Genomic DNA, 22615 nt, shown 5'->3' on the forward strand with positions numbered 1-22615 from the left:
TCCATTTTATTCCAATTTATTGAATTGTCCCATGATATACACTATATTGCCAAAAGTATTGGGACGCCAATCAGGTGTTCAATCTCTTCATGGCCACAGGTGTATAACTCCAGCTCTCGGCCTGCAGACGCTTCTACACACATTAGTGGAAGAATGGGTCGCTCTCAGGAGCTCAGTGAACTCAAGCGTGGGGCCGTGATAGGCTGACACCTGTGCAATAAGGCCATTCCTGACATTTCCTCACTACTAAATATTCCACGCTCCACTGTTAGTGGGATTATAACAAAGTGGAAGCCATTGGGAACAACAGCAACTCAGCCACGAAGTGTTAAATCCCAGAGCGGGGTCAGCGCATGCTGAGGGTCACAGTGCGCAGAGGTCTCCAACTTTCTACAGCTCCAGACCTCCAGACTTCTGTGGCCTTCAGATGAGCTCAAGAACAGTGGAGAGAGCTTCATGGAATGGGTTTCCATGGCCGAGCAGCTCATCCAAGCCTTACATCACCAAGAGCAATGCAAAGCGTGGGATGCAGTGGAGTAAAGCAGCCGCCACTGGACTCTAGAGCAGTGAGACGTGTTCTCTGAGCGACCAATCATGCTTCAGTCTGACAATCCCATGGACGAGTCTGGGTTTGGCGGTCGCCTGGAGAACGGGACTCGCCTGACTGCATTGTGCCAAGTGTAAAAAATTTGGTGGCCTCTTAATGCTTCAGCATACAAAGACATTTTGGACAATTTCATGCTCCCGACTTTGTGGGATCAGTTTGTGGACGGCCCCTTCCTGTCCCAGCATGACTGCGCTCCAGTGCACAAAGCGTCGCTCCATAAAGACATGGATGAGGAGTTTGGTGTGGAGGAACTGGACTGGCCTGCACAGAGTCCTGAGCTCAACCCGATAGAACAGCTTTGGGATGAATTAGAGCGGAGACTGAGAGCCAGGCCTTCTCGTCCAACATCAGTGCCTGACCTCACAAATGAGCTTCTAGAAGAATGGGCAAAAATCCCCATAAACACACTCCTAAACCTTGAGGAAAGCCTTCCCAGAAGAGCTGGAGCTGTTAGAGCTGTAAAGGGTGGGCCGACTCCATATTAAACCCGACGGATTAACAATGGATGGCATTTGTGACAGTAGCAACAATTGTTGTATGTTCTTTTGTAGGGGGGCCCGAGAAGAGGGGGCACAACCGGGGAAACCACATGTAAAATGTGTGTAGGGCTCACAAGTTTATTAAAAGAAGAGTCAAGTTAGTCTTAGATGTCTGTCTTTATTTTATAGAAAAAGACAAATAAAACATGGTGGCAGCACTTTTGGCAGAGCATGTGAACAGATTGACGGACGATTGATGGATTAAAGCCACCATCACCGTTATGCACGGACGCCGACAATCTATCCAAGTCCTGGAAATCCTGGAGGGACCAGTTTAATCTCTACTTGAAGCTGACTATGTCAGTGTGGTGTGGCAAGCAGCGGGGCGAGGGACCGCGAGAGCGGGCCGGTGACGAGTGGTAATGAGTACCAGCTGCGCGACACACCGGTCTCGTCTCGCGGCCAACTGACGGGAGCATAAAAGGAGAGGCAAAGGCAGCGGAAGACGAGAGAGGACCAGGCCTGGACTTTATGCTGAGTTTTGTTATGTGTGTGTGGGCAGTCGTCCGTGAGGGGCTGCCTGCAGTTTACTTTTCGTTTTGTGTATTTATTTTTACATTAAAAAGTTGAACTTTCGCCCCCCCCCCCCCCCCCTCCTAGAAAGGTTCCCGCCTCCTTTCTTCCCCTCTACAAACCTTATTACATTGGTGCCGAAGCCCGGGAGGAAGGAGGGACGCGCTGACGGAGAGCCCTCGCTGCTGAGGGGGATCGCGGTGCTGAGGAGTTCGGGCAGCGCGGATGAGGAAAGACCATGAGTGGCTGCCCAAGGTGGTGGGGCTGGAGCGAGTGAAGACCGGTGGGACGGAGAGCTCGCTGCCGTGCCCCTGGGTCGAGGTGGGGTGGCGGCCGTCCTGGAGGGAGTGGAGGAGTTGCCGGCGTTCGCCGTGGGCCGAAGTATGCTGCCGTCCGCCGTAACGGGGAGGAGCAGGGAACACGGAGCTCGCTGCCGACTCGGAGGAGCCACTGCCAGGGGGCGGAGGAGGATTGGGCCGTCCACCGGGCATCCAGCACCATTGCATAGCACCGCGAGGAAGAGCCTCTTTGTTTATTTTGGAGGCCCAGGAGGTTCAGGAGGTTCCCGCCTCCTTCCTTCCCATCTACGAACTGTATTACAGTCAGACACGGAGGAAAAGATGAAGGTCAAAGTGTTTTACTACCTCATCTGTGAGAGCGGTCAGGAACAGCCGGAAACTCTGATGAGTGTGTAGCTTTGGATACACAAACATTAACAAACATTATTGAAAAGTAACAGTGGAGCGCTATTGATTCTTCTCAAAAAGCCAGTGAGCTGAACAGTCAATCGATAATTACATCACAGAGTTACGAATGCTTTCTAAAACATGCCACTTTGGCGAAATCAAAGACTCACTCATACGTGACAGAATAGTGTGGAATTAACAACGAAGGACTGAGAGAGAGACTGCTTCATGAGAAAGATTTAACACTACAGATGTGCATACATATGTGATACATACACTCACCTAAAGGATTATTAGGAACACCTGTTCAATTTCTCATTAATGCAATTATCTAATCAACCAATCACAAGGCAGTTGCTTCAATGCATTTAGGGGTGTGGTCCTGGTCAAGACAATCTCCTGATCTCCCGTTTCCGGTAGCTCTTTGGGATGTGGTGGAACGGGAGCTTCGTGCCCTGGATGTGCATCCCACAAATCTCCATCAACTGCAAGATGCTCTCCTATCAATATGGGCCAAAATCTGTGGTCATAAAAGCAGGACAATAATAAGGAAACCGCCATATTTAAAAGACCATATCACAAGTTTACAACAAAAGCAAAAAAGTGTCAGAATGAAAATGTTAAATTACTACACAGAAGTCACAAGTAAATTAACACGGGATAACCGCATGTAAAATGTGTTTAGGGCTCACAAATTAAAAGAAGAGTCTAGTTAGAATCAGATGTCTGTCTTTATTTAATAGAAAAGACATAAAACAGCATTAATGTCCATGTGCATGTACAGGCAGGCATCCAAAAGAACCTTTGGCAACATATTGTAAGTATATACACTGGTGAACATTTAAACAAGCTAATGAGTGTGTGCATTGTGATTAAATGCCATGTCAGTTGTATTTTTTCACTTTGTCTTTAATTTCCTTCTTTCTGATGTCTTGCACGATTTCCGGGAGTGGTTTTCTCTGGACTCGATCCTTGTTTGTGCTCAGCAGGAGACAGGATTTCAGCACAGACTCACACTGGGTTTCTGCATGACTGGATTACTGCTTAAAGGACATGACGAAATGCGCATCTTTTGTGTTGCTCTCTTTATTTGTTGGGTTAAAACCTTCAGTTCAAACAGGTATGTCACTGATTTAATGCTTATTAATGGGAATGTCACACATTCAGAATTGCATTGTTATTTAACAACACATTGTTATTTTAGTTGTTGAGTAACTTCACATGCTAGTTGTGCTAGTCGTTATTTTCTCTAATGTAGGATTACCGTATAAAGATATAATAGGTTTCAGACATATTCAAGTATATTCTGTGTGCATATATTATAGCACTGTATTAAAGCTTTATGGCTCAAGACTTGACAGAGTTTGCATTTGTTTAGTCTCATTATGTTTATCGCAAAAATTTCCTAGAATATATAAAATTAGAAATAAACTTGACAGATGCAAAACTTACCTGTGGCAACGTTTGGCAACGTACAGATGTGTGTACTCGATTCCCCCCCCCCCCCCCCCCCCCCCGAACAGATGTGAGTGTATCTGCGATATGTCTCAATGTTTTGTGACGTTGTTTTTTTAAAGTACACCCACACTAAACCCTAAACCTACCTGATAGGCTGATTGGGTTAACAACAGCAAATGTGACAAAAATGTAATCTGTGTCATTTTAGCTTGTGTTATGAACTCGTCTTTGAGCTCTTTTATCATGACTCGTTTCTCACGGGATTTGTACCCGAGCTATCAGCACTGCCAGTCCAAACCTGTAGCAGATCAACTATTGAGCAAGCTTGGTAAGTCAGAAGAGCCAAACATATGGAGCTGGTTAGGTGACGCAAATGTGCTTGAAAATGCTTGCTGTTTTACTGCCTCTAGTGGGCTTTGCCAGAGGTAAGTTTTGCCAATGAGACCAGCGTATTTTGCGTTATACGGTCTGTCAGCAGATTCAGGACAGCCTCAAGATGTTGTAGACCAGTGTAAGTCCTTGAACCCTGATCATATCTTCCTGAGAACCAGAAAAAAAAAGTTTTGTGAATTTATTTTTCATGTCATTACATTTTTAGAGCATAAGAAAAAAATGAAAAAAACTTGTTCGAAATATTATGTTTTATTCATTTGTTATGCTGTGTCCTCTATAGAGGACACCAGAACTCAACAAACACATTTTTTTTTTTTTTGGCATGAATAGACATGGATTTTATTTGTTTTTTTTTTTCAAAAATCACCAATCGATTTTAAGGTTACAGAATTTACTTTATATAAAGATGATTCTATGTTATGAATGATTTAGCAGAATGATTTGATGTAGCATTTTGCTTTATGCAGTATGTGGGTAAAATGGCCATAAGCGGGGTTTCCCATTATATACAGCACAACGGGGCCACATGTAAGGAAAAGATAAGTGTGATAATGCGAGTAGTAGTTGGCAAGATTTTGATTAAAATGTCTAATTTGTCATAGAAATATTGAAACGTAATTTCGTTCCCTATTCACTTGTTGTGTCTCCAGAATGCCTGATAAACATGATTACAGTCTACATAACAGAAAGTCATATTTTGATTTTAAACCCCATTACATATTCCTGAGATGATAATGTATAATATACAATTAAAAAATTGGTCAGATTTAAATAATTAAAAAAATATATATTGTCATATTTCGCAACGAGTGCTAAATTTGATCAGGAAATGAATTGTTAAAGTCCAGAGGCAGCTGTCCTGGAGAAACTCTGAACAGCCCTGAATGTTCTCTTCCATGGCATTCAGACTCAAACTGTGATCTGTGTGTTGTCAGAGAAATTCACTAAAATATAATGTCCCCTACAGAGGACAAAAGGCTATTTTGGACATGATATGATCTTATTCTGGTGTAAAGTGCAAAACAACTAAATCATTTGCACGTGCTTGACTCATGTTTGATTAAGGTCTTTTCTGATGAAGTAAAATCCACTAGATGGCGCTGTCAAAAAAAAAAAAAACTAGGATCCAAGTAATGTGGTCCTGAAACTGCAGCCTCTGCTACTACAGGATTATACATTTTTTGTTGCCCAATTTCTGAGTTAACTTAAATTTCTTAAATTAGTCCTCTCCTTAAAACCCATTTGATTTAGAGTATACATTTGTCAAAACCCAATGCAGAGAGAATAGAGAGTGTGCAAGAGAGCGGAAGAGAGCTAGCCGAATGAGTCTGCCATTTTAAGAGTAAAGTAAGTCTTGAGGTCGGCATCAGTGATACTGGTTTTGTCTTGTTTCCCTAATAGGTGTTTTTGTGTTGAAATTGGAGAATTTTCATCCACCTCAGTTCCCATCATGTGGGATGTCCCCGGGCTCTGTACTGGTTCCAACCTTATTCTCCTCTACATTCTCCCTATTCGTTACATTTTTGAGCATTTTTGCAGATGATTCCCAGCTTTGGGCCCTGTCATACATTCAGCCCGATGCAGTTCTTATGGTCACGTCCAGCTCCACTTTGTTTAAATATCAAATGCACTAGCACCATCTGTTCACCCACACTCTGCTTGTTACACACACAGCAGCACACATATGTTTAGAGAATAAACATAAAGGATTCCTCTCTGGATACGCGTTCAGTTTTCCGCTCGCATGTAAATAGCGAATCCGCCATGGCGTGATTGCAACTGGCTTTTAACTCTCTGAGCTCAGCAAAGGAGCCAGCACCTTCACCTCTTTTTTTTTTTCTTATCAATGCGTAAGAGACTCAAAATACTCAATTTTGGTCATCCAGGCGAGTGTTATACATCATTATAATCTGTTAATGTTCTACTTTTATGTGTGTACGATAAAAATGTTGTGGTTTTTGCAAAATAAAGAAAACAAGCATGATGCGTGATCTACAGCCTCTCGGTCAATAAAGCCTAATCTGATTCTCTTCAGAAAATGAACTTTAACTTAGTGAATACTTGTCACATAAACATGAGACTATGTCTAAAGAAACGTTAAAATGTCAGGTTTTAAATAAAGTAAATAAAATCTAAAACAAATATGTTCTGTGTATGTAATCTGTTTGAAAAGAGAGAGATGTCAGTCGTTTGTGAGCTGGCTCATTAAGTGGTAATGCGGCCACACCCACAGAGCGCACGTTCATATGAACCGCAAATTCTGACACAATCGATGCGAGTATCCACACGGCCGCATTGTGTCTGATCGAGGGCCTCAGTTCATTTCTCAGGTATGGAAGGCCTTCTTCAAGCTCCTAGGTGTGACCATCAGTCTGTCATCGTGGTACAACCCTCATATAGGCAAACGGACAGGAACATCCCGGAAACTGGGTGCCTTCTGAGAACCTTCTGCCATGGCCACTAGAACCCTTGGAGCCAATTCCTCGGCTGGGCCGGGTAGGTGCAGAACTCTCTCTGTCAGCCTGCCACTGGACTCACTCCTGTCCAGCGCCTCCACTGTTCCGATGTCAACTCTCCGATGTCTCTTCAGTAGACCATTGGTTCTGAGAGAGTGAGAGGGTCTGGGACAATACATAAAGTCAAGTCGATTTAACTTTATATTTCACAAGTGCGCAGAAAAGTAAAGAACCCAGGGGGGCACTCTGCGATCTGAAACACCCATCCTCCAGCCGGGTGAGAAGGTTTGGCTCTCCACACAAGACCGTAAGCTGTGCCTGCCCTGCAAGAAGCTGAGTCCCAGATATGTTGGCAGATCACCATCATTCGGCAGATCAACCCAGTCACCCGACTCCACCGTCACCCAATCACAGCGTTCGATGTCACCAGAATTCTAATCACCCGCACCTGTACCTCATCTTCTCAGCACCACAGACTCATATAAGAGCACACTTCACACAGTCTCTTTGACTGGTCTCGTTAGAGAAATGCCTATGGGTGAACAGATGCATGCCAGAACATTTACTATTTAAATATCATGGATCTGGATGTGAAGACGATGACTCAGTCGGGCTGAAAATAGCAAAAAACACTTTTCACATTTCACCAGGTGTATGATAGGGCCCTTGGTGACTGTTCACTACACTGAGCATGCTCCAGTCACGGCCACAACGCCACTTTGCTATTTTTGTCAACGTGGACAAGCACTTATATGGGTATTAGTGGAGGAATTATTTCGGTAGAAGTATGAATGTACAAGCAGTGTGAAAAGTTAAACAGTGAAAAGTCCGGGTTGGGCTTTATATCATCACTCTTGGAACTCCAGACTAAATTAGCTTTTCAGTTCAGTTTAAATGTTTAGATCAGGTGTGTACACATTTGGTCCTGGAGGACCACTGTCCTGTAGAGTTAAGCTCCAACTCGCCTGGAAGTTTCTAGTATAACTTGATTAGCTGAATCAGGTGTGTTTGGTTGGGGTCGGAGCTGAAGTCTGCAGAACAGCGGATCTTTCCTGATCTGAAGTTAATATTGAAGTCCAGTATGGAATGTGTTGCCTTTGCCTGATCTAATTTTCCATACGTTCAGACACCAGCTCCTTCCTCATCTACAACGCGGACCACAACAGATGTGTGAATGCCGTGAGCTCTACTGTCATACAGACGGCACCATGTGACGTATCTTCTGAGGCTCAGCGTTTCCGATGGACTTCCTCATCACGGATTGTCAGCCTCTCTTTCAAACTCTGTCTGGGGACCCAGGATATCAAAGACTGGGTCAAGATCCTCCTTCTGCCCTGCAAGGAACTGAGTCCCCTACAAACCTGGGAGTGTAAGAACGAGACCTTGTTTGGCTTAAAGGGACAGCCACTGCATCTGAACTATGGGAATAGAAACGAGCCGAGTCTGATGTTTGATAACGGAACAGATGTTTGGAGTCATTGGCAGGTTTATGGAACAAAGGAAGATTTGTGTTCTCGTGGATATCAAGGTATGACCTAAAGTTTAAAACAACCAAATGTTATGCCCTGCATAATGAGTTGATGTAACCTGGCATAGTTGGTTAATTTTTACTATAACATTAGCTTTTTTTTTACTTCATACATGAATTAATGTCTGTAGATTAACTAATATCCTCTAAACTTTTGTAAAAAGTGCAGTATAGCGCAGTATTCTGTATCTTTTTTAAGGAAATCATAAAATGTTATAAAAGTCATCAGGTGTTTCAGTCATGCTAAAAGACAAAGGCGACACTCATTAGGTGACTCACATTGCACCCCTGTGTGTTGCTTTGCATAAAATAGCACAATAGAGCCTGCACCAATTTGGCAGAGCTGCACTGCTCTCCCCTGAACAGATATAAATAAATCCGCAATAAATATCTCAACACCAGTGTTTATACGTCTGACCTGGGATCAGAGTTACACAAAAACTACTCAAACACTGGGTTTATACGTCTGACCCGGGATCTGAGTAACACAAAAACTACCCAAACACTGGGTTTATACGTCTGACCCGGGATCTGAGTTACACAAACACTACCCAAACACTGGGTTTATGGTCTGACCCAGAATCTGAGTAACACAAAAACTACCCAAACACTGGGTTGATACGCCTGACCCAGGATCTCAGTAACACAAAAACTACCCAAACACTGGGTTGTTACGCCTGACCCAGGATCTGAGTAACACAAAAACTACCCAAACACTGGGTTGTTACGCCTGACCCAGGATCTGAGTAACACAAAAACTACCCAAACACTGGGTTGTTACGCCTGACCCAGGATCTGAGTAACACAAAAACTACCCAAACACTGGGTTGTTACATCTGACCCAGGATCTGAGTAACACAAAAACTACCCAAACACTGGGTTGTTACGCCTGACCCAGGATCTGAGTGACACAAAACTACTCAAACACTGGTTGTTATGCCTGACCCAGGATCTGAGTAACACAAAAACTACCCAAACACTGGGTTGTTACGTCTGACCCAGGATCTGAGTAACACAAAAACTACCCAAACACTGGTTGTTAAGCCTGACCCAGGATCTGAGTAACACAAAAACTACCCAAACACTGGGTTGTTACGCCTGACCCAGGATCTGAGTAACACAAAAACTACCCAAACACTGGTTGTTACGCCTGACCCAGGATCTGAGTAACACAAAAACTACCCAAACACTGGGTTGTTACGTCTGACCCAGGATCTGAGTAACACAAAAACTACCCAAACACTGGTTGTTACGCCTGACCCAGGATCTGAGTAACACAAAAACTACCCAAACACTGGGTTGTTACGTCTGACCCAGGATCTGAGTAACACAAAAACTACCCAAACACTGGTTGTTACGCCTGACCCGGGATCTGAGTAACACAAAAACTACCCAAACACTGGTTGTTACGCCTGACCCAGGATCTGAGTAACACAAAAACTACCCAAACACTGGGTTGTTACGTCTGACCCAGAATCTGAGTAACACAAAAACTACCCAAACACTGGTTGTTACGCCTGACCCAGGATCTGAGTAACACAAAAACTACCCAAACACTGGGTTGTTACGTCTGAATCAGGATCTGAGTAACACAAAAACTACTCAAACACTGGGTTGTTACGTCTGACCCAGGGTCTGGGTTACACAAAAACTACCCAAACACTGGTTGTTACATCTGACCCAGGATCTGAGTAACACAAAAACTACCCAAACACTGGGTTGTTACGTCTGACCCAGGATCTGAGTAACACAAAAACTACCCAAACACTGGTTGTTACGCCTGACCCGGGATCTGAGTAACACAAAAACTACCCAAACACTGGTTGTTACGCCTGACCCAGGATCTGAGTAACACAAAAACTACCCAAACACTGGGTTGTTACGTCTGACCCAGAATCTGAGTAACACAAAAACTACCCAAACACTGGTTGTTACGCCTGACCCAGGATCTGAGTAACACAAAAACTACCCAAACACTGGGTTGTTACGTCTGAATCAGGATCTGAGTAACACAAAAACTACTCAAACACTGGGTTGTTACGTCTGACCCAGGGTCTGGGTTACACAAAAACTACCCAAACACTGGTTGTTACATCTGACCCAGGATCTGAGTAACACAAAAACTACCCAAACACTGGTTGTTACATCTGACCCAGGATCTGAGTAACACAAAAACTACCCAAACACTGGGTTGTTACGCCTGACCCAGGATCTGAGTAACACAAAAACTACCCAAACACTGGTTGTTACATCTGACCCAGGATCTGAGTAACACAAAAACTACCCAAACTACCCCCAAATTTTTATTTTTTTAGAGCATACAGGTGGAGCTGGGGAGGGTGAAGGGTTCATGAAAGCGCTGCACTGCTAACAGTAACACTACTGGCATTTATTTGAATGTTGAGCGACTTTTCATTGGCCACTGGTGCAATGGCAACCAATCAGATGCTCTATGTGGAAAACAATGTGATCACTAAGAAATTACTTAAGAACCGATCAGTCTGCACATAATGTTTGATGCCAGAACTAGGTATTTGTTTAGATCAAACACGTAATCCATTTTCTCACTGTTTTCATTCTTTTTTTAATGCCCTGCAGAGACATATACACTGGGTGGTAATTCGTTTGGGAAACCGTGCCAGTTCCCATTTAAATATGAAGAGAAGTGGTACGTTGAGTGCACTGTGGAGGGAAGAGCCGACGGTCAGCTGTGGTGCTCCACTGAGACGGACTACGAGACAGACAAGTTGTGGGGCTTCTGCCCGACCACATGTAAGGCACAGAAACATCTGTCACCATCACTGAGTACAGTACTTTCTACAGGATTGTGTGGCATTTTAATGAATTCTGTATTCATGATACAATATTTCAAGACATTATAATGCATGCATTTTAAAAAACCTTATACAAATATCTCAACATCCCATGAATAATCATAACTAGGACTGGGCATTACATTGAATATTTGCAATATCTTTGCTAGCGATATTAAATTAGGGAATACCGTGAATATTTTGATCATATTAAAAGTTACGCTTATAAAGACAGTAGCGCCACTGAGTCGGAATTAGTTGATTTGACAGTAAACATTGTGTAGGTAAAAATAGCTGTTTTATCCAGATCATGTGTTTTTCATGGGATGCAAAATCAACTTTTTAAAATAAAAACGCTATTTCTACAATAATACTTATAACTGTGACCGGCCTCTGTGGATTTGAAAAAGAGACAAAGGAAGGAAGAGAAAATGAGAGAAATGCTGCTGTTCTGACATTCCTTCATTCATGCAAGCAGGATAACTGGAAACTGATCTGCTGACAAACACATTCTATGACACACACACACACACACACACACAGACACACACACACACACACACACACACACACACACACACACACACACACACACACACACACACACACACACACACACACACACACACACACACACACACACTCAGGAAGTACTGTAAGTGTCACAGACTGACTACTGATTACTCCATCTGGTTCTGACCTCAAGGGGCGGGAGAGAACCTTGGATGTAAGTTTTTTCATATGATTTGTCTTTATTGTTTTGAGCTCTCTACATGTTAATAGATAACACTCACCTAAAGTATTATTAAGAACACCTGTTCAATTTCTCATTAATGCGATTATCTAATCAGCCAATCACATGGCAGTTCTTCAGTGCATTTAGGGGTGTGGTCCTGGTCAAGACAATCTCCTGAACTCCAAACTGAATGTCAGAATGGGAAAGAAAGGTGATTTAAGCCGTTTTGAGCGTGGCATGGTTGTTGGTGCCAGACGGGCCGGTCTGAGTATTTCACAATCTGCTCAGTTACTGGGATTTACACACACAACCATTTCTAGGGTTTACAAAGAATGGTGTGAGAAGGGAAGAGCATCCAGTATGCAGCAGTCCTGTGGGAGAAAATGCCTTGTTGATGCTCGAGGTCAGAGGAGAATGGGCCGACTGATTCAAGCTGATAGAAGAGCAACTTTGACTGAAATAACCACTCGTTACAACCAAGGTATGCAGAAAAGCATTTGTGAAGCCACAACACACACAACCTTGAGGCGGATGGGCTACACCAGCAGAAGACCCCACCGGGGACCACTCATCTCCACTACAAATAGGAAAAAGAGGCGACAATCTGCACAAGCTCACCAAAATTGGATGTGTCTCGATTTCTGTTGAGACATTCAGATGGTAGAGTCAGAATTTGGCGTAAACAGAATGAGAACATGGATCCATCATGCCTTGTTACCACTGTGCAGGCTGGTGGTGGTGGTGTAATGGTGTGGGGGATGTTTTCTTGACACACTTTAGGCCCCTTAGTGCCAATTGGGCATCGTTTAAATGCCACGGCCTACCTGAGCATTGTTTCTGACCATGTCCATCCCTTTATGACCACCATCTACCAACCTCTGATGGCTACTTCCAGCAGGATAATGCACCATGTCACAAAGCTTGAATCATTTCAAATTGGTTTCTTGAACATGACATTGAGTTGACTGAACTAAAATGGCCGCCACAGTCCCCAGATCTCAACCCAATAGAGCATCTTTGGGATGTGGTGGAACGGGAGCTTCGTGCCCTGGATGTGCATCCCACAAATCTCCATCAACTGCAAGATGCTCTCCTATCAATATGGGCCGACATTTCTAAAGAATGCTTTCAGCAGCTTGTTGATCAATGCCACGCAGAATTAAGGCAGTTCTGAAGGAGAAAGGGTCAAACACAGCATTAGTGTGTGTTCCTAATAATCTTTTAGGTGAGTGTAAATTATATATGTTGTTGAGTTGAAATGCCATGAAGGTTTGTTTGTTTATGTCTTGTCACCTGTTTGTAACTTATAGGTTTTCCCCTAAAAATGTATGTTTATGTTCCAAAAATAGGAGGAGCCAAAGCCTATTAAAGAGGCAGCCATTTTAGGAAAGAGACGGTAGTGTGGAGAGGTTGAATCTTGTTTGTATTTTTGGGCCTGCACATTGGCAAAGCCAACTTACATTTGTGCATTGTGCATTTTTGTCCCCTGTCATGTATTTTATTCCTCTGTCTGCTGATACACCATAACATCTCTCTAAACCCTTCTCCTCTTCTTGTATCGCTCACTGTGTGTAATAGCCAGCTCAGGCTGGGACAGTGATCCAGTGACTGGTGTGTTATATCAGAGGAACACACATTCGTTTCTGACCTGGTTTCAGGCGCGAGCAAGCTGTCAGCAGCAGGGAGCTGATCTCCTCAGCATCACAGAGCTGCATGAACAGAGCTATATATCAGGTACTTCCCTTTAGATCTCACAACCATTCTGAAATGATTATGGAATAACATGGTATGTCATGCTTCAATATATAGTATACTTAATTCTTTAGGTCTGACGGATACTTTCGGCTCCACACTGTGGATTGGACTGAACAGTCTTGACTTTGAGAGTGGCTGGCAGTGGAGTAATGGACACCCATTCCGATATCTCAACTGGGCTCCTGGTAAATTAACCCCCTGCGCACAACTTTATATACACACCCATTGGTATTGATCAAATGCACTTTTTATAAACTTCAGGGCACCCGTCTCTGGAACCCGGCCTGAACTGTGCCACACTGAATGCTGGGAAAGCCTCAAAGTGGGAGAGTATGGCCTGCAGTAAGAAACTGGGCTACATCTGTCGCAAAGGCAACATTACAGACATCACACCTCCACCAGGTACCATATGATACACACATCCACCAGGTACCATATGATACACACCTGCACCAGGTACCATATGATACACACCTGCACCAGCTACCATATGATACACACCTCCACCAGCTACCATATGATACACACCTCCACCAGGTACCATATGATACACACCTGCACCAGCTACCATATGATACACACCTCCACCAGGTACCATATGATACACACCTCCACCAGGTACCATATGATACACACCTGCACCAGGTACCATATGATACACACCTCCACCAGGTACCATATGATACACACCTCCGCCAGGTACCATATGATACACACCTGCACCAGCTACCATATGATAAACACCTCCACCAGGTACCATATGATACACACCTCCGCCAGGTACCATATGATACACACCTCCACCAGGTACCATATGATACACACCTCCACCAGGTACCATATGATACACACCTACACCAGGTACCATATGATACACACCTGCACCAGCTACCATATGATAAACACCTCCACCAGGTACCATATGATACACACCTCCGCCAGGTACCATATGATACACACCTCCACCAGGTACCATATGATACACACCTCCACCAGGTACCATATGATACACACCTACACCAGGTACCATATGATACACACCTCCACCAGGTACCATATGATACACACCTCCACCAGGTACCATATGATACACACCTCCGCCAGGTACCATATGATACACACCTCCACCAGGTACCATATGATACACACCTACACCAGGTACCATATGATACACACCTCCACCAGGTACCATATGATACACACCTCCGCCAGGTACCATATGATACACACCTCCACCAGGTACCATATGATACACACCTCCGCCAGGTACCATTTGATACACACCTATATCACACCATATGATGCAAACCTTCACCAGGTACCATATGATACACACCTGCACCAGGTACCATATTATACACACCTTTACCAGGTACCATATGATACACACCTCCACCAGGTACAATATGATACACACCTATATCACACCATATAATGCAAACCTTCACCAGGTACCATATGATACACACCTATCCCATACCATATGATACACACCTATACATACCATATGATATACACCTATACCATACCATACCATACCATACCATATGATACACACTTCCAGTATGTACCATATGATACACATCTATATCACACCATATGATACACACCTGCACCAGGTACAATATGATACACACCTATCCCATACCATATGATACACACCTATACATACCATGATATACACCTATACCATACCATACCATATGATACACACCTCCACCAGGTACCATATGATACACACCTATATCACATCATATGATACACACCTCCACCAGGTACCATATGATACACACCTATATCACACCATATGATACACACATCCACCAGGTACCATATGATACACACCTATATCACATCATATGATACACACCTCCACCAGGTACCATATGATACACACCTATATCACACCATATGATACACACATCCACCAGGTACCATATGATACACACCTATATCACACCATATGATACACACCTCCACCAGGCACCATATGATACACACCTACGTATATCATACCACATGATACACACCTATACCATATTGTATGATGCACACCTATACCATACCATAAGATACACACCTCCACCAGGCACCATATGATACACACCTATACCATACCATACCATATGATACACACCTATACCATACCATATGATATACACCTATACCATACCAAACCATACCATACCATACCATACCATACCATATGATACACACCTCCACCAGGTACCATATGATACACACCTGCACCAGGTACCATATGATACACACCTATACCATATTGTATGATGCACACCTATACCATACTATAAGATACGCACCTCCACCAGGTACCATATGATACACACCTTTATCACACCATACAATACACACCTGCACCAGTTTGTGTGAACAGCATATTTTTGCATTTACCGGTCAAATCAATCTGGTCATTTTCCGGCAATTTAACAGGATTGCTGTGTGAAAAGGGCTTATTTAAGTCTATGAGATTTGTCTGAGATTTGATTCTCATTTTTAAGAAAACTGTAAGTTGGATCAATTAGAAAAGATGTATTCTTTCTCAAGCCAACTTAATCACGTTCCACCACAAATTTAGCTAGAAAAGAGTGCTTGTGCTTTCTTTACAAGAAAATACCATTTTAAGTATGGTGTCCAAATACGTGGTGTGTTGTACACTACCCCCAACCTGACACTATACTAATTGAACCACTTTCTTTTTCTCTTGCAGGTAAAGATCAGGTTAACTTCTGTCCTTCTGTTGAGTGGGTGCCATACGCCGGCCACTGTTATAATCTGCAGCGCGACAAGAAGACGTGGAGCGACGCACTAGCGGCGTGTCACAAGGAAGGTGCAGACTTAGCCAGTGTTCACAACATTGAGGAGCACAGCTTCATTATATCACAGATGGGGTACTGTAAGTATGAGCCATCTCAATGTGCATTAAGCAACACACACATCAAACAAATGCATAAAGGTTTAGGGGTTTGATTCTTACTCCAGGTGTGAGAGTTCCCCGGTTCAGATCCCGGACGAGCCCCCACATTTGACAAAGGAGAGGAGGACATAGTCAAGTCTTTTAAAGCATTTTAACAGAAACAGAAAAATATATAAAACCTGACAACAACATGCTTTCTAGCAACACACACTGGATGGCCATAGCAGGAAGATCTAGTCACACATGTTTTGGATTCTAAGCGGACCTGTTTATTTGAGTGTTTGCTCTGTAGTGCCTACTGATGAACTGTGGATTGGACTCAATGATCAGAGGACTCAGAACCTGTTTGAGTGGTCAGACAGAACTCATGTCACCTTCACCAAGTGGATAGTTGGAGAACCTTCACACGCCATCAATCGCATGGAGGATTGTGTTCTTATTAAAGGAAAGGTGGGTGCTTTTTAGGGGTTCAAGCATGTTAAGGTTTTAATTATTATTGCTACACCAAAAAAATGGATCGTGCCGCCCGAACCGTAAGGCCTAGAGACTTGAAACTTAGCCAGATGGTAGGCTAAGTTTAGGGAGAGATTGACATGATATTACCCCAGTCGGCCAATCGGGCGCTACAACAGTCAAAAATTAAAAACTGCTCATATCTCCTAAACCGTTTGTTGTAGACTCAAGTGTGAAATAGGTCTACATTGTCATCCCATCTAAACCAAACCACTGCAGGCATATTTTCTGCAGTCTGAATATCAATAATTATCTCACAAAAATTGAAATTAAAATTGAAAAGTGGTGGGGCCACTCTTGGCATTTTACCCAAATTCGGAACACCTGTGTATGGGCTAAATCTTTGGTCAGTGAAAAACAACAACAAAAAAACAAAAACAGCAATTGACCACCTGGTGGTACTATTAGAGGAGAAAAAATACAAAAATTGTTTTAACCGACCAACCGTTAGTCTGAATGCCATGATTGCCTAGTAAGACATCTAAAAAAAAACATGTCCGCCATTGACTAATGAAGTTTGAGCATCTATTAGACATAGTTAATGCTAGCCGATTGGAACGAAACTTGGTGGGCATGTTTGATTCATGACTCTAGAGGTCTGTAAGAATTTTGAAAGAATTCTGCCACCAGGTGGCGCAAAAAGGTTTGACATCTCAGTAATCATATTCAGTTTCACATGTAAAATATTAATATATATTTGTTAGATCTCCTCATACTGAATATCTTTGCCTCAAGAACTCCTGTCAATAAAATAATTAGTTAAATACCATTTGTATTAAAAAAATACTTCTGCAGATTAAAAGGATTCTGTGGAAATACTATATAAAACATGCAATTTCTACATGAGAAATTTAGTTCAGGCAAGTTTTGAAAAAAAACTTTTTTATTTATAAAATAAATTATACATTAGTACTCAATTAAATCTTGTACAAAATTTGTGCGCAAAACTTGTATAAGACATGTATTATATCTTTCTTAGTTTTGTTCAGCATAGTCTTAGGTTTTTTGCTCAACTTCAAAGAAAAACACTGCAGTAAAATCCTCTGAATCAATAATTATCAATAAAAATACAGAACTTGACCTTTTGGATAGCTATAACAGGGTCATTTAGAAAATGGCCATGGCCAAATTTATCCCAAAGCCCTCAAATCCTAAACAACAATCTCAGAACTTCACAAAATTAGGAGAACACATGCAACATATGATTCTAAACAATTATGCAAACTTTTGTGGAAATTGGACCGTAGGTGGAACTATAAAACCTTTAAAAACGTTATTTCCTTAGTAAATTACCTGTACCTGTAAATGGTATTTTTATATTATTGAGTTCATTTAGTCTTTCATCTCTGTAATAGCAGGGCAGATGGGCAGATCATGTGTGTGAGACAGAGCTCGGCTACATTTGCAAAAAGAAATCAACCAGCAAACCTGATGGAGCCCCGGAGCGCATCAGTCCTGGATGCCAAGCTGTGAGTCGAGATTGGCTTATACCTTCATAAACAAAAGAGAAAAATCAATGGACAACTATTTTTATGAACTAACATTAATGAAGATTATAAAAAAATAGATTGTCACTTTTAGTTTGTGTTATTTTGAACACATTTAATAATGTTAACAAAATAGCTGTTGAGTTTATATACATTTTCAATTACACTTTATTTGAAGGTGTCATTGTTATAGTGTAATTTATATATTTCAGTACTAATTAACTACATGTACTTACCATTGGGTTATGATTAGGGTTTGGTTTGGTTCATGGTAAGTTGCATGTAATTATGCATCATTTACTGTTATTAATATAATAAGTACATGTAACATGTAACAATGACACTGTAAAAAAAAGGTTACCACAATTTCTTTGTTTTGATTATGGACAACATTGTCACAAGATTGTTGTTGTTATTATTGTGTGTTGATAGGTGTTGAATCATTATTGATTTTACGTATTTCTTTATCATTATACATATAGATAACATATATACTGATAACATCTTTAAGCCATCTAATGGCACGAGTACTGGGCTACACATCAACAATCCACTTCATTCGTTCCACTATCTATAAGTAACTTTGCATCTACATGTCAACTTACTCTCATTACAGTATTAGTAGACTGTTAGGACTAGTAGAATAAGTCGACATGTAGTTGCAAATTCTACTTGTTAGTAGAAACAATAAGTGTAACATTACACTTCACAAGTAACTTTGTTTCGTTGGTCCATAGATAGTAGAATGACTGAAGTGGATTGTTGATGTGTTACCTAGTACCAGTGCCACTAGACTGATTAAAGATGTTATTAAACTAAGGATAATGATAGAAACTGTTAAAAGTCTTATATTTTCATTTAAATCAAGACATTTAAAGCTGATGAGGTCTGTTTCTCTGTTCTAATGGTATGAGACATGTGATGGTTAGTTATGTTGTGTGTCTGGTTCCCACAGGGATGGGTTCGGCATGGATCTTACTGTTATAATATTGCCGTGGAGAGCAAGACGTTTAATGAGGCCAAACTGCAGTGTGAGAAGACTGGAGCTCGTCTGGTGGATGTTGCCAACAGGTAATTCAGATGAGATGGGGATCATAAAGGCTCCAACGAAACTATAGGTCTGTAATCCAGCCTTAACACTAGTGTTTAGATGTCCAGGTAGGATTCCTTCTCCATATCATTGTTTCTTCCTTGAGATTTCAACACTTTAAGTAAATAAAGCAGAAGATAAGAAGAACTTAATTGTCATTATAATAATATAACAAAACCTGTTTAGTAGCTCTCTGATAACAGCAGCATCTGAAAAATATTTGTGGATTTTAGGCTGTAAAAAATGTGTACTTAGTGTCCGTGACGTCACCTGTAGGTTTCTGAAGGGAATTTTTGAAGCCTAAAGCCGTCCCAGATAACAGAAAATGAGCAAAGGTGACAGAAAAGGTGACACGATGACTAACAGACAGCAGACAAAAGACAATCCCCCTGTCACTCAAGTGGCCACACCCTTAATTATAATGCAAACGAATGAGTTATAGAAAAATTCACCCCTTCACAGTTGTCATGAAGGCCAAAATTAGCTGTATAGACCAATACCACAATTTGTCCCAGACTTTAAACATGTTTTATTCTGCTGTAAAGTTGGGCATTTAACAAGGGACTCAATACGCTTCTGCTGTCAAGGAAGTGCAGTTTAAGTCACTTCTGTGTTCGCTTCAACGGAAACTGGGGGAGGTTTCCGCTTGTCCGGGATGCTCCAGATGGGACAGGCTTGTGTGGATTGTGATTGAGATAGCATCTTCCATTGATCTGTTCCTACAGTAGGCACACTGATGGCTGTCCAGATCAGTGGGGATATTGGCTTATGTGAAATTAAACAAGCTTCTCAAAGCACTTCATAATAATTGTTGTCAAGGCAACTGGGTGATAGTCATTGAGACCCCTAACTGCTTGCTTTTGGGGAACAGGGACAATAGTGGAAGACCTATAGGGACTACAGCCTGCCCCAGAAACGGGTTGACAATATTGGTGAACACCTCTGCTAGTTGGTCAGCACATGACTTTATCATTACCTGCTGCTTTGGTGATATCAATCTTTGGTGATATCAATCAAGGACTCCATATTAAACCCTACCGATTAAGAATGGGATGCCATTAAAGTTTATGTTGATGTAAAGGTGTTACATATCTGTCTTTCTGTCGTGTTGTGCTCTATGTACTGTTTTCTTTTGTCACATGTTCCATTGTCTAGTTTCCCACCACTTCATCCCATCTGTTTCCTTGGTTACCCTTGTTAGTCTTGTTCTGTTCAGCTGTGTTGAGTTAGTTATCATCTGTAACACCTGTGTCCCTCGTTTAGTTAGTCATCTGTGTTTGTAAGAGCCCTACACATGCCATTCCATCGCGACCACCTTTGTCAAGAGGGTCTCTCACACTGGAGAGCCAGCACAGGACGGCTGGCTCATCGATTTCGGGCCCACTTTAAATCCCCTGGACTTTGCTCCAGCTGTCCTGGACTCCGCTCCAGCCTCCCACGAGCCCGCTCCTGCCGCCCATGAGACCGCTCCTGCCGCCCATGAGACCGCTCCTGCCACCCATGAGCCCGCTCCTGCCGCCCATGAGCCCGCTCCTGCGGCACATGAGGCCGCTCCAGCCGCCCATGAGGCCGCTCCTGCCACCCATGAGCCCGCTCCTGCCGCCCATGAGGCCGCTCCTGCCGCCCATGAGCCAGCTCCTGCCGCCCATGAGCCAGCTCCTGCCGCCCATGAGGCCGCTCCTGCCGCCCATGAGGCCGCTCCTGCCGCCCATGAGCCCGCTCCTGCCGCCCATGAGGCCGCTTCTGCCGCCCTTGAAACCGCTCCAGCCTCCCACGAGGCTGCTCCCACTCCATCCCACGAACCCTCCATGTATCCCTAGAATTCCGCAAAACCTTTTTTGGGTGGGCTCCAGATCTGGAAGGACGTGGAGGAGGACGTGCCTACTGGGAGGGAGGCGTAATGTTACATATCTGTCTTTCTGTTGTGTTGTGCTCCATGTACTTCCTGTTTTCTTTTGTCGCATGTTCCTTTGTCTAGTTTCCCGCCACTTGTCTGTGTCCCTCGTTTAGTTAGTCATCTGTGTTTGTATTTAAGGGTAATTCTGAAACCTTTATCAGTAAACTTCATTTGAGTTCTACAGTTGCCTGCCTCTGTCTTCCTGCCTGAGTCAACTGTAACAAAAGGCAGGCGTCACAACACTTTTGGCAATATAGTGTATATATATTAACAGTTTCTTTATATATATATAAAAAAATATATGTACCATTATATTTGTCTTCAATTAGGTATGAGAGCAATTTTCTCATTAGCCTGGTCGGTCTCAGGCCTGAGAAGTATTTCTGGATCGGCCTGAGTAACACCGAGCACCTGGAACGCTTCCAGTGGAGTAATGGGGATAAAGTCAAATTCACACACTTTAATGTAGGCATGCCAGGTATGTTGATACATAATCACAATTTTTATGAAATGTGAATATTATTCTTACACTGTGTTTCACGTCTGAATCTGCCTGAATGTGTTCTCCTGTCTGTTCACCTCCTAGAAAGACACCAAGGTTGTGTGGCCACGTTAACAGGAACTTCAGCAGGATTATGGGATGTTCTGGACTGTAACAGTAAACAGAAGTTCATCTGTAAAAAAATGGCAGAGGGTGTTACCACAACGCAAGTGCCACCAACAACGCAGCCGCTCAGCTGTCCAGCTGGCTGGATTAAGAAAGATCCAGGCAGTTGTGTTAAGGTAAATGTGAATGATACACTCCTTCCTGAAACTGTGACATGTGACAGCTCAGACCAAAGACTGCGTTACCAAGTGCCAATAACATTTTTTGCATTGTCATTAGATCACACACAGAACTGTCCACTACCATCTGTGCTTTTCTGGAATAGAGGTCTTATGCTAATATGCCCTGTTCAGTAAATCTGGCCCAAGGTATACATCTCCTTTTGTGACAATCACACCTTTAATTTTTACTTCATAGATATATGAGAAGCAAAATCATGAGAAAAAGACTTGGCTTGAAGCACGTGATTTCTGCCAAGCAATTGGTGGTGACTTGGTGAGCTTCCACTCTTCACAAGAACTCTTGTTCCTACCGTGAGTGTTTTGTACTGATATGACTCTCTGTGATTATTTGGCGACCATTACGACATTATGATTTGGTGG

The 22615-nt window shown here is 42.7% G+C and overlaps 1 protein-coding gene across 1 annotated transcript in view; it reads left to right on the top strand.

Annotated features, from left to right (window-relative positions):
* The first annotated feature begins 3309 nt into the window (after positions 1–3309).
* LOC137079000 (macrophage mannose receptor 1-like) overlaps positions 3310–22615 on the top strand; it is a 41861-nt gene continuing 22555 nt past the window's right edge. The window contains exons 1-13 of the mRNA XM_067446943.1: positions 3310–3465; positions 7779–8180; positions 10779–10952; positions 13308–13463; positions 13556–13669; positions 13746–13886; positions 16213–16398; positions 16712–16869; positions 18288–18401; positions 19375–19490; positions 21736–21884; positions 21993–22189; positions 22431–22546. Of these exons, the coding sequence (XP_067303044.1) occupies positions 3399–3465; positions 7779–8180; positions 10779–10952; positions 13308–13463; positions 13556–13669; positions 13746–13886; positions 16213–16398; positions 16712–16869; positions 18288–18401; positions 19375–19490; positions 21736–21884; positions 21993–22189; positions 22431–22546 (2090 nt within the window). The 5' untranslated portion in view covers positions 3310–3398. The remainder of the gene's footprint in view (positions 3466–7778; positions 8181–10778; positions 10953–13307; positions 13464–13555; positions 13670–13745; positions 13887–16212; positions 16399–16711; positions 16870–18287; positions 18402–19374; positions 19491–21735; positions 21885–21992; positions 22190–22430; positions 22547–22615) is intronic.

Source organism: Pseudorasbora parva, chromosome 1, assembly GCF_024679245.1.
Source record: "Pseudorasbora parva isolate DD20220531a chromosome 1, ASM2467924v1, whole genome shotgun sequence".
In the NCBI taxonomy this organism is placed as follows: domain Eukaryota; kingdom Metazoa; phylum Chordata; class Actinopteri; order Cypriniformes; family Gobionidae; genus Pseudorasbora; species Pseudorasbora parva.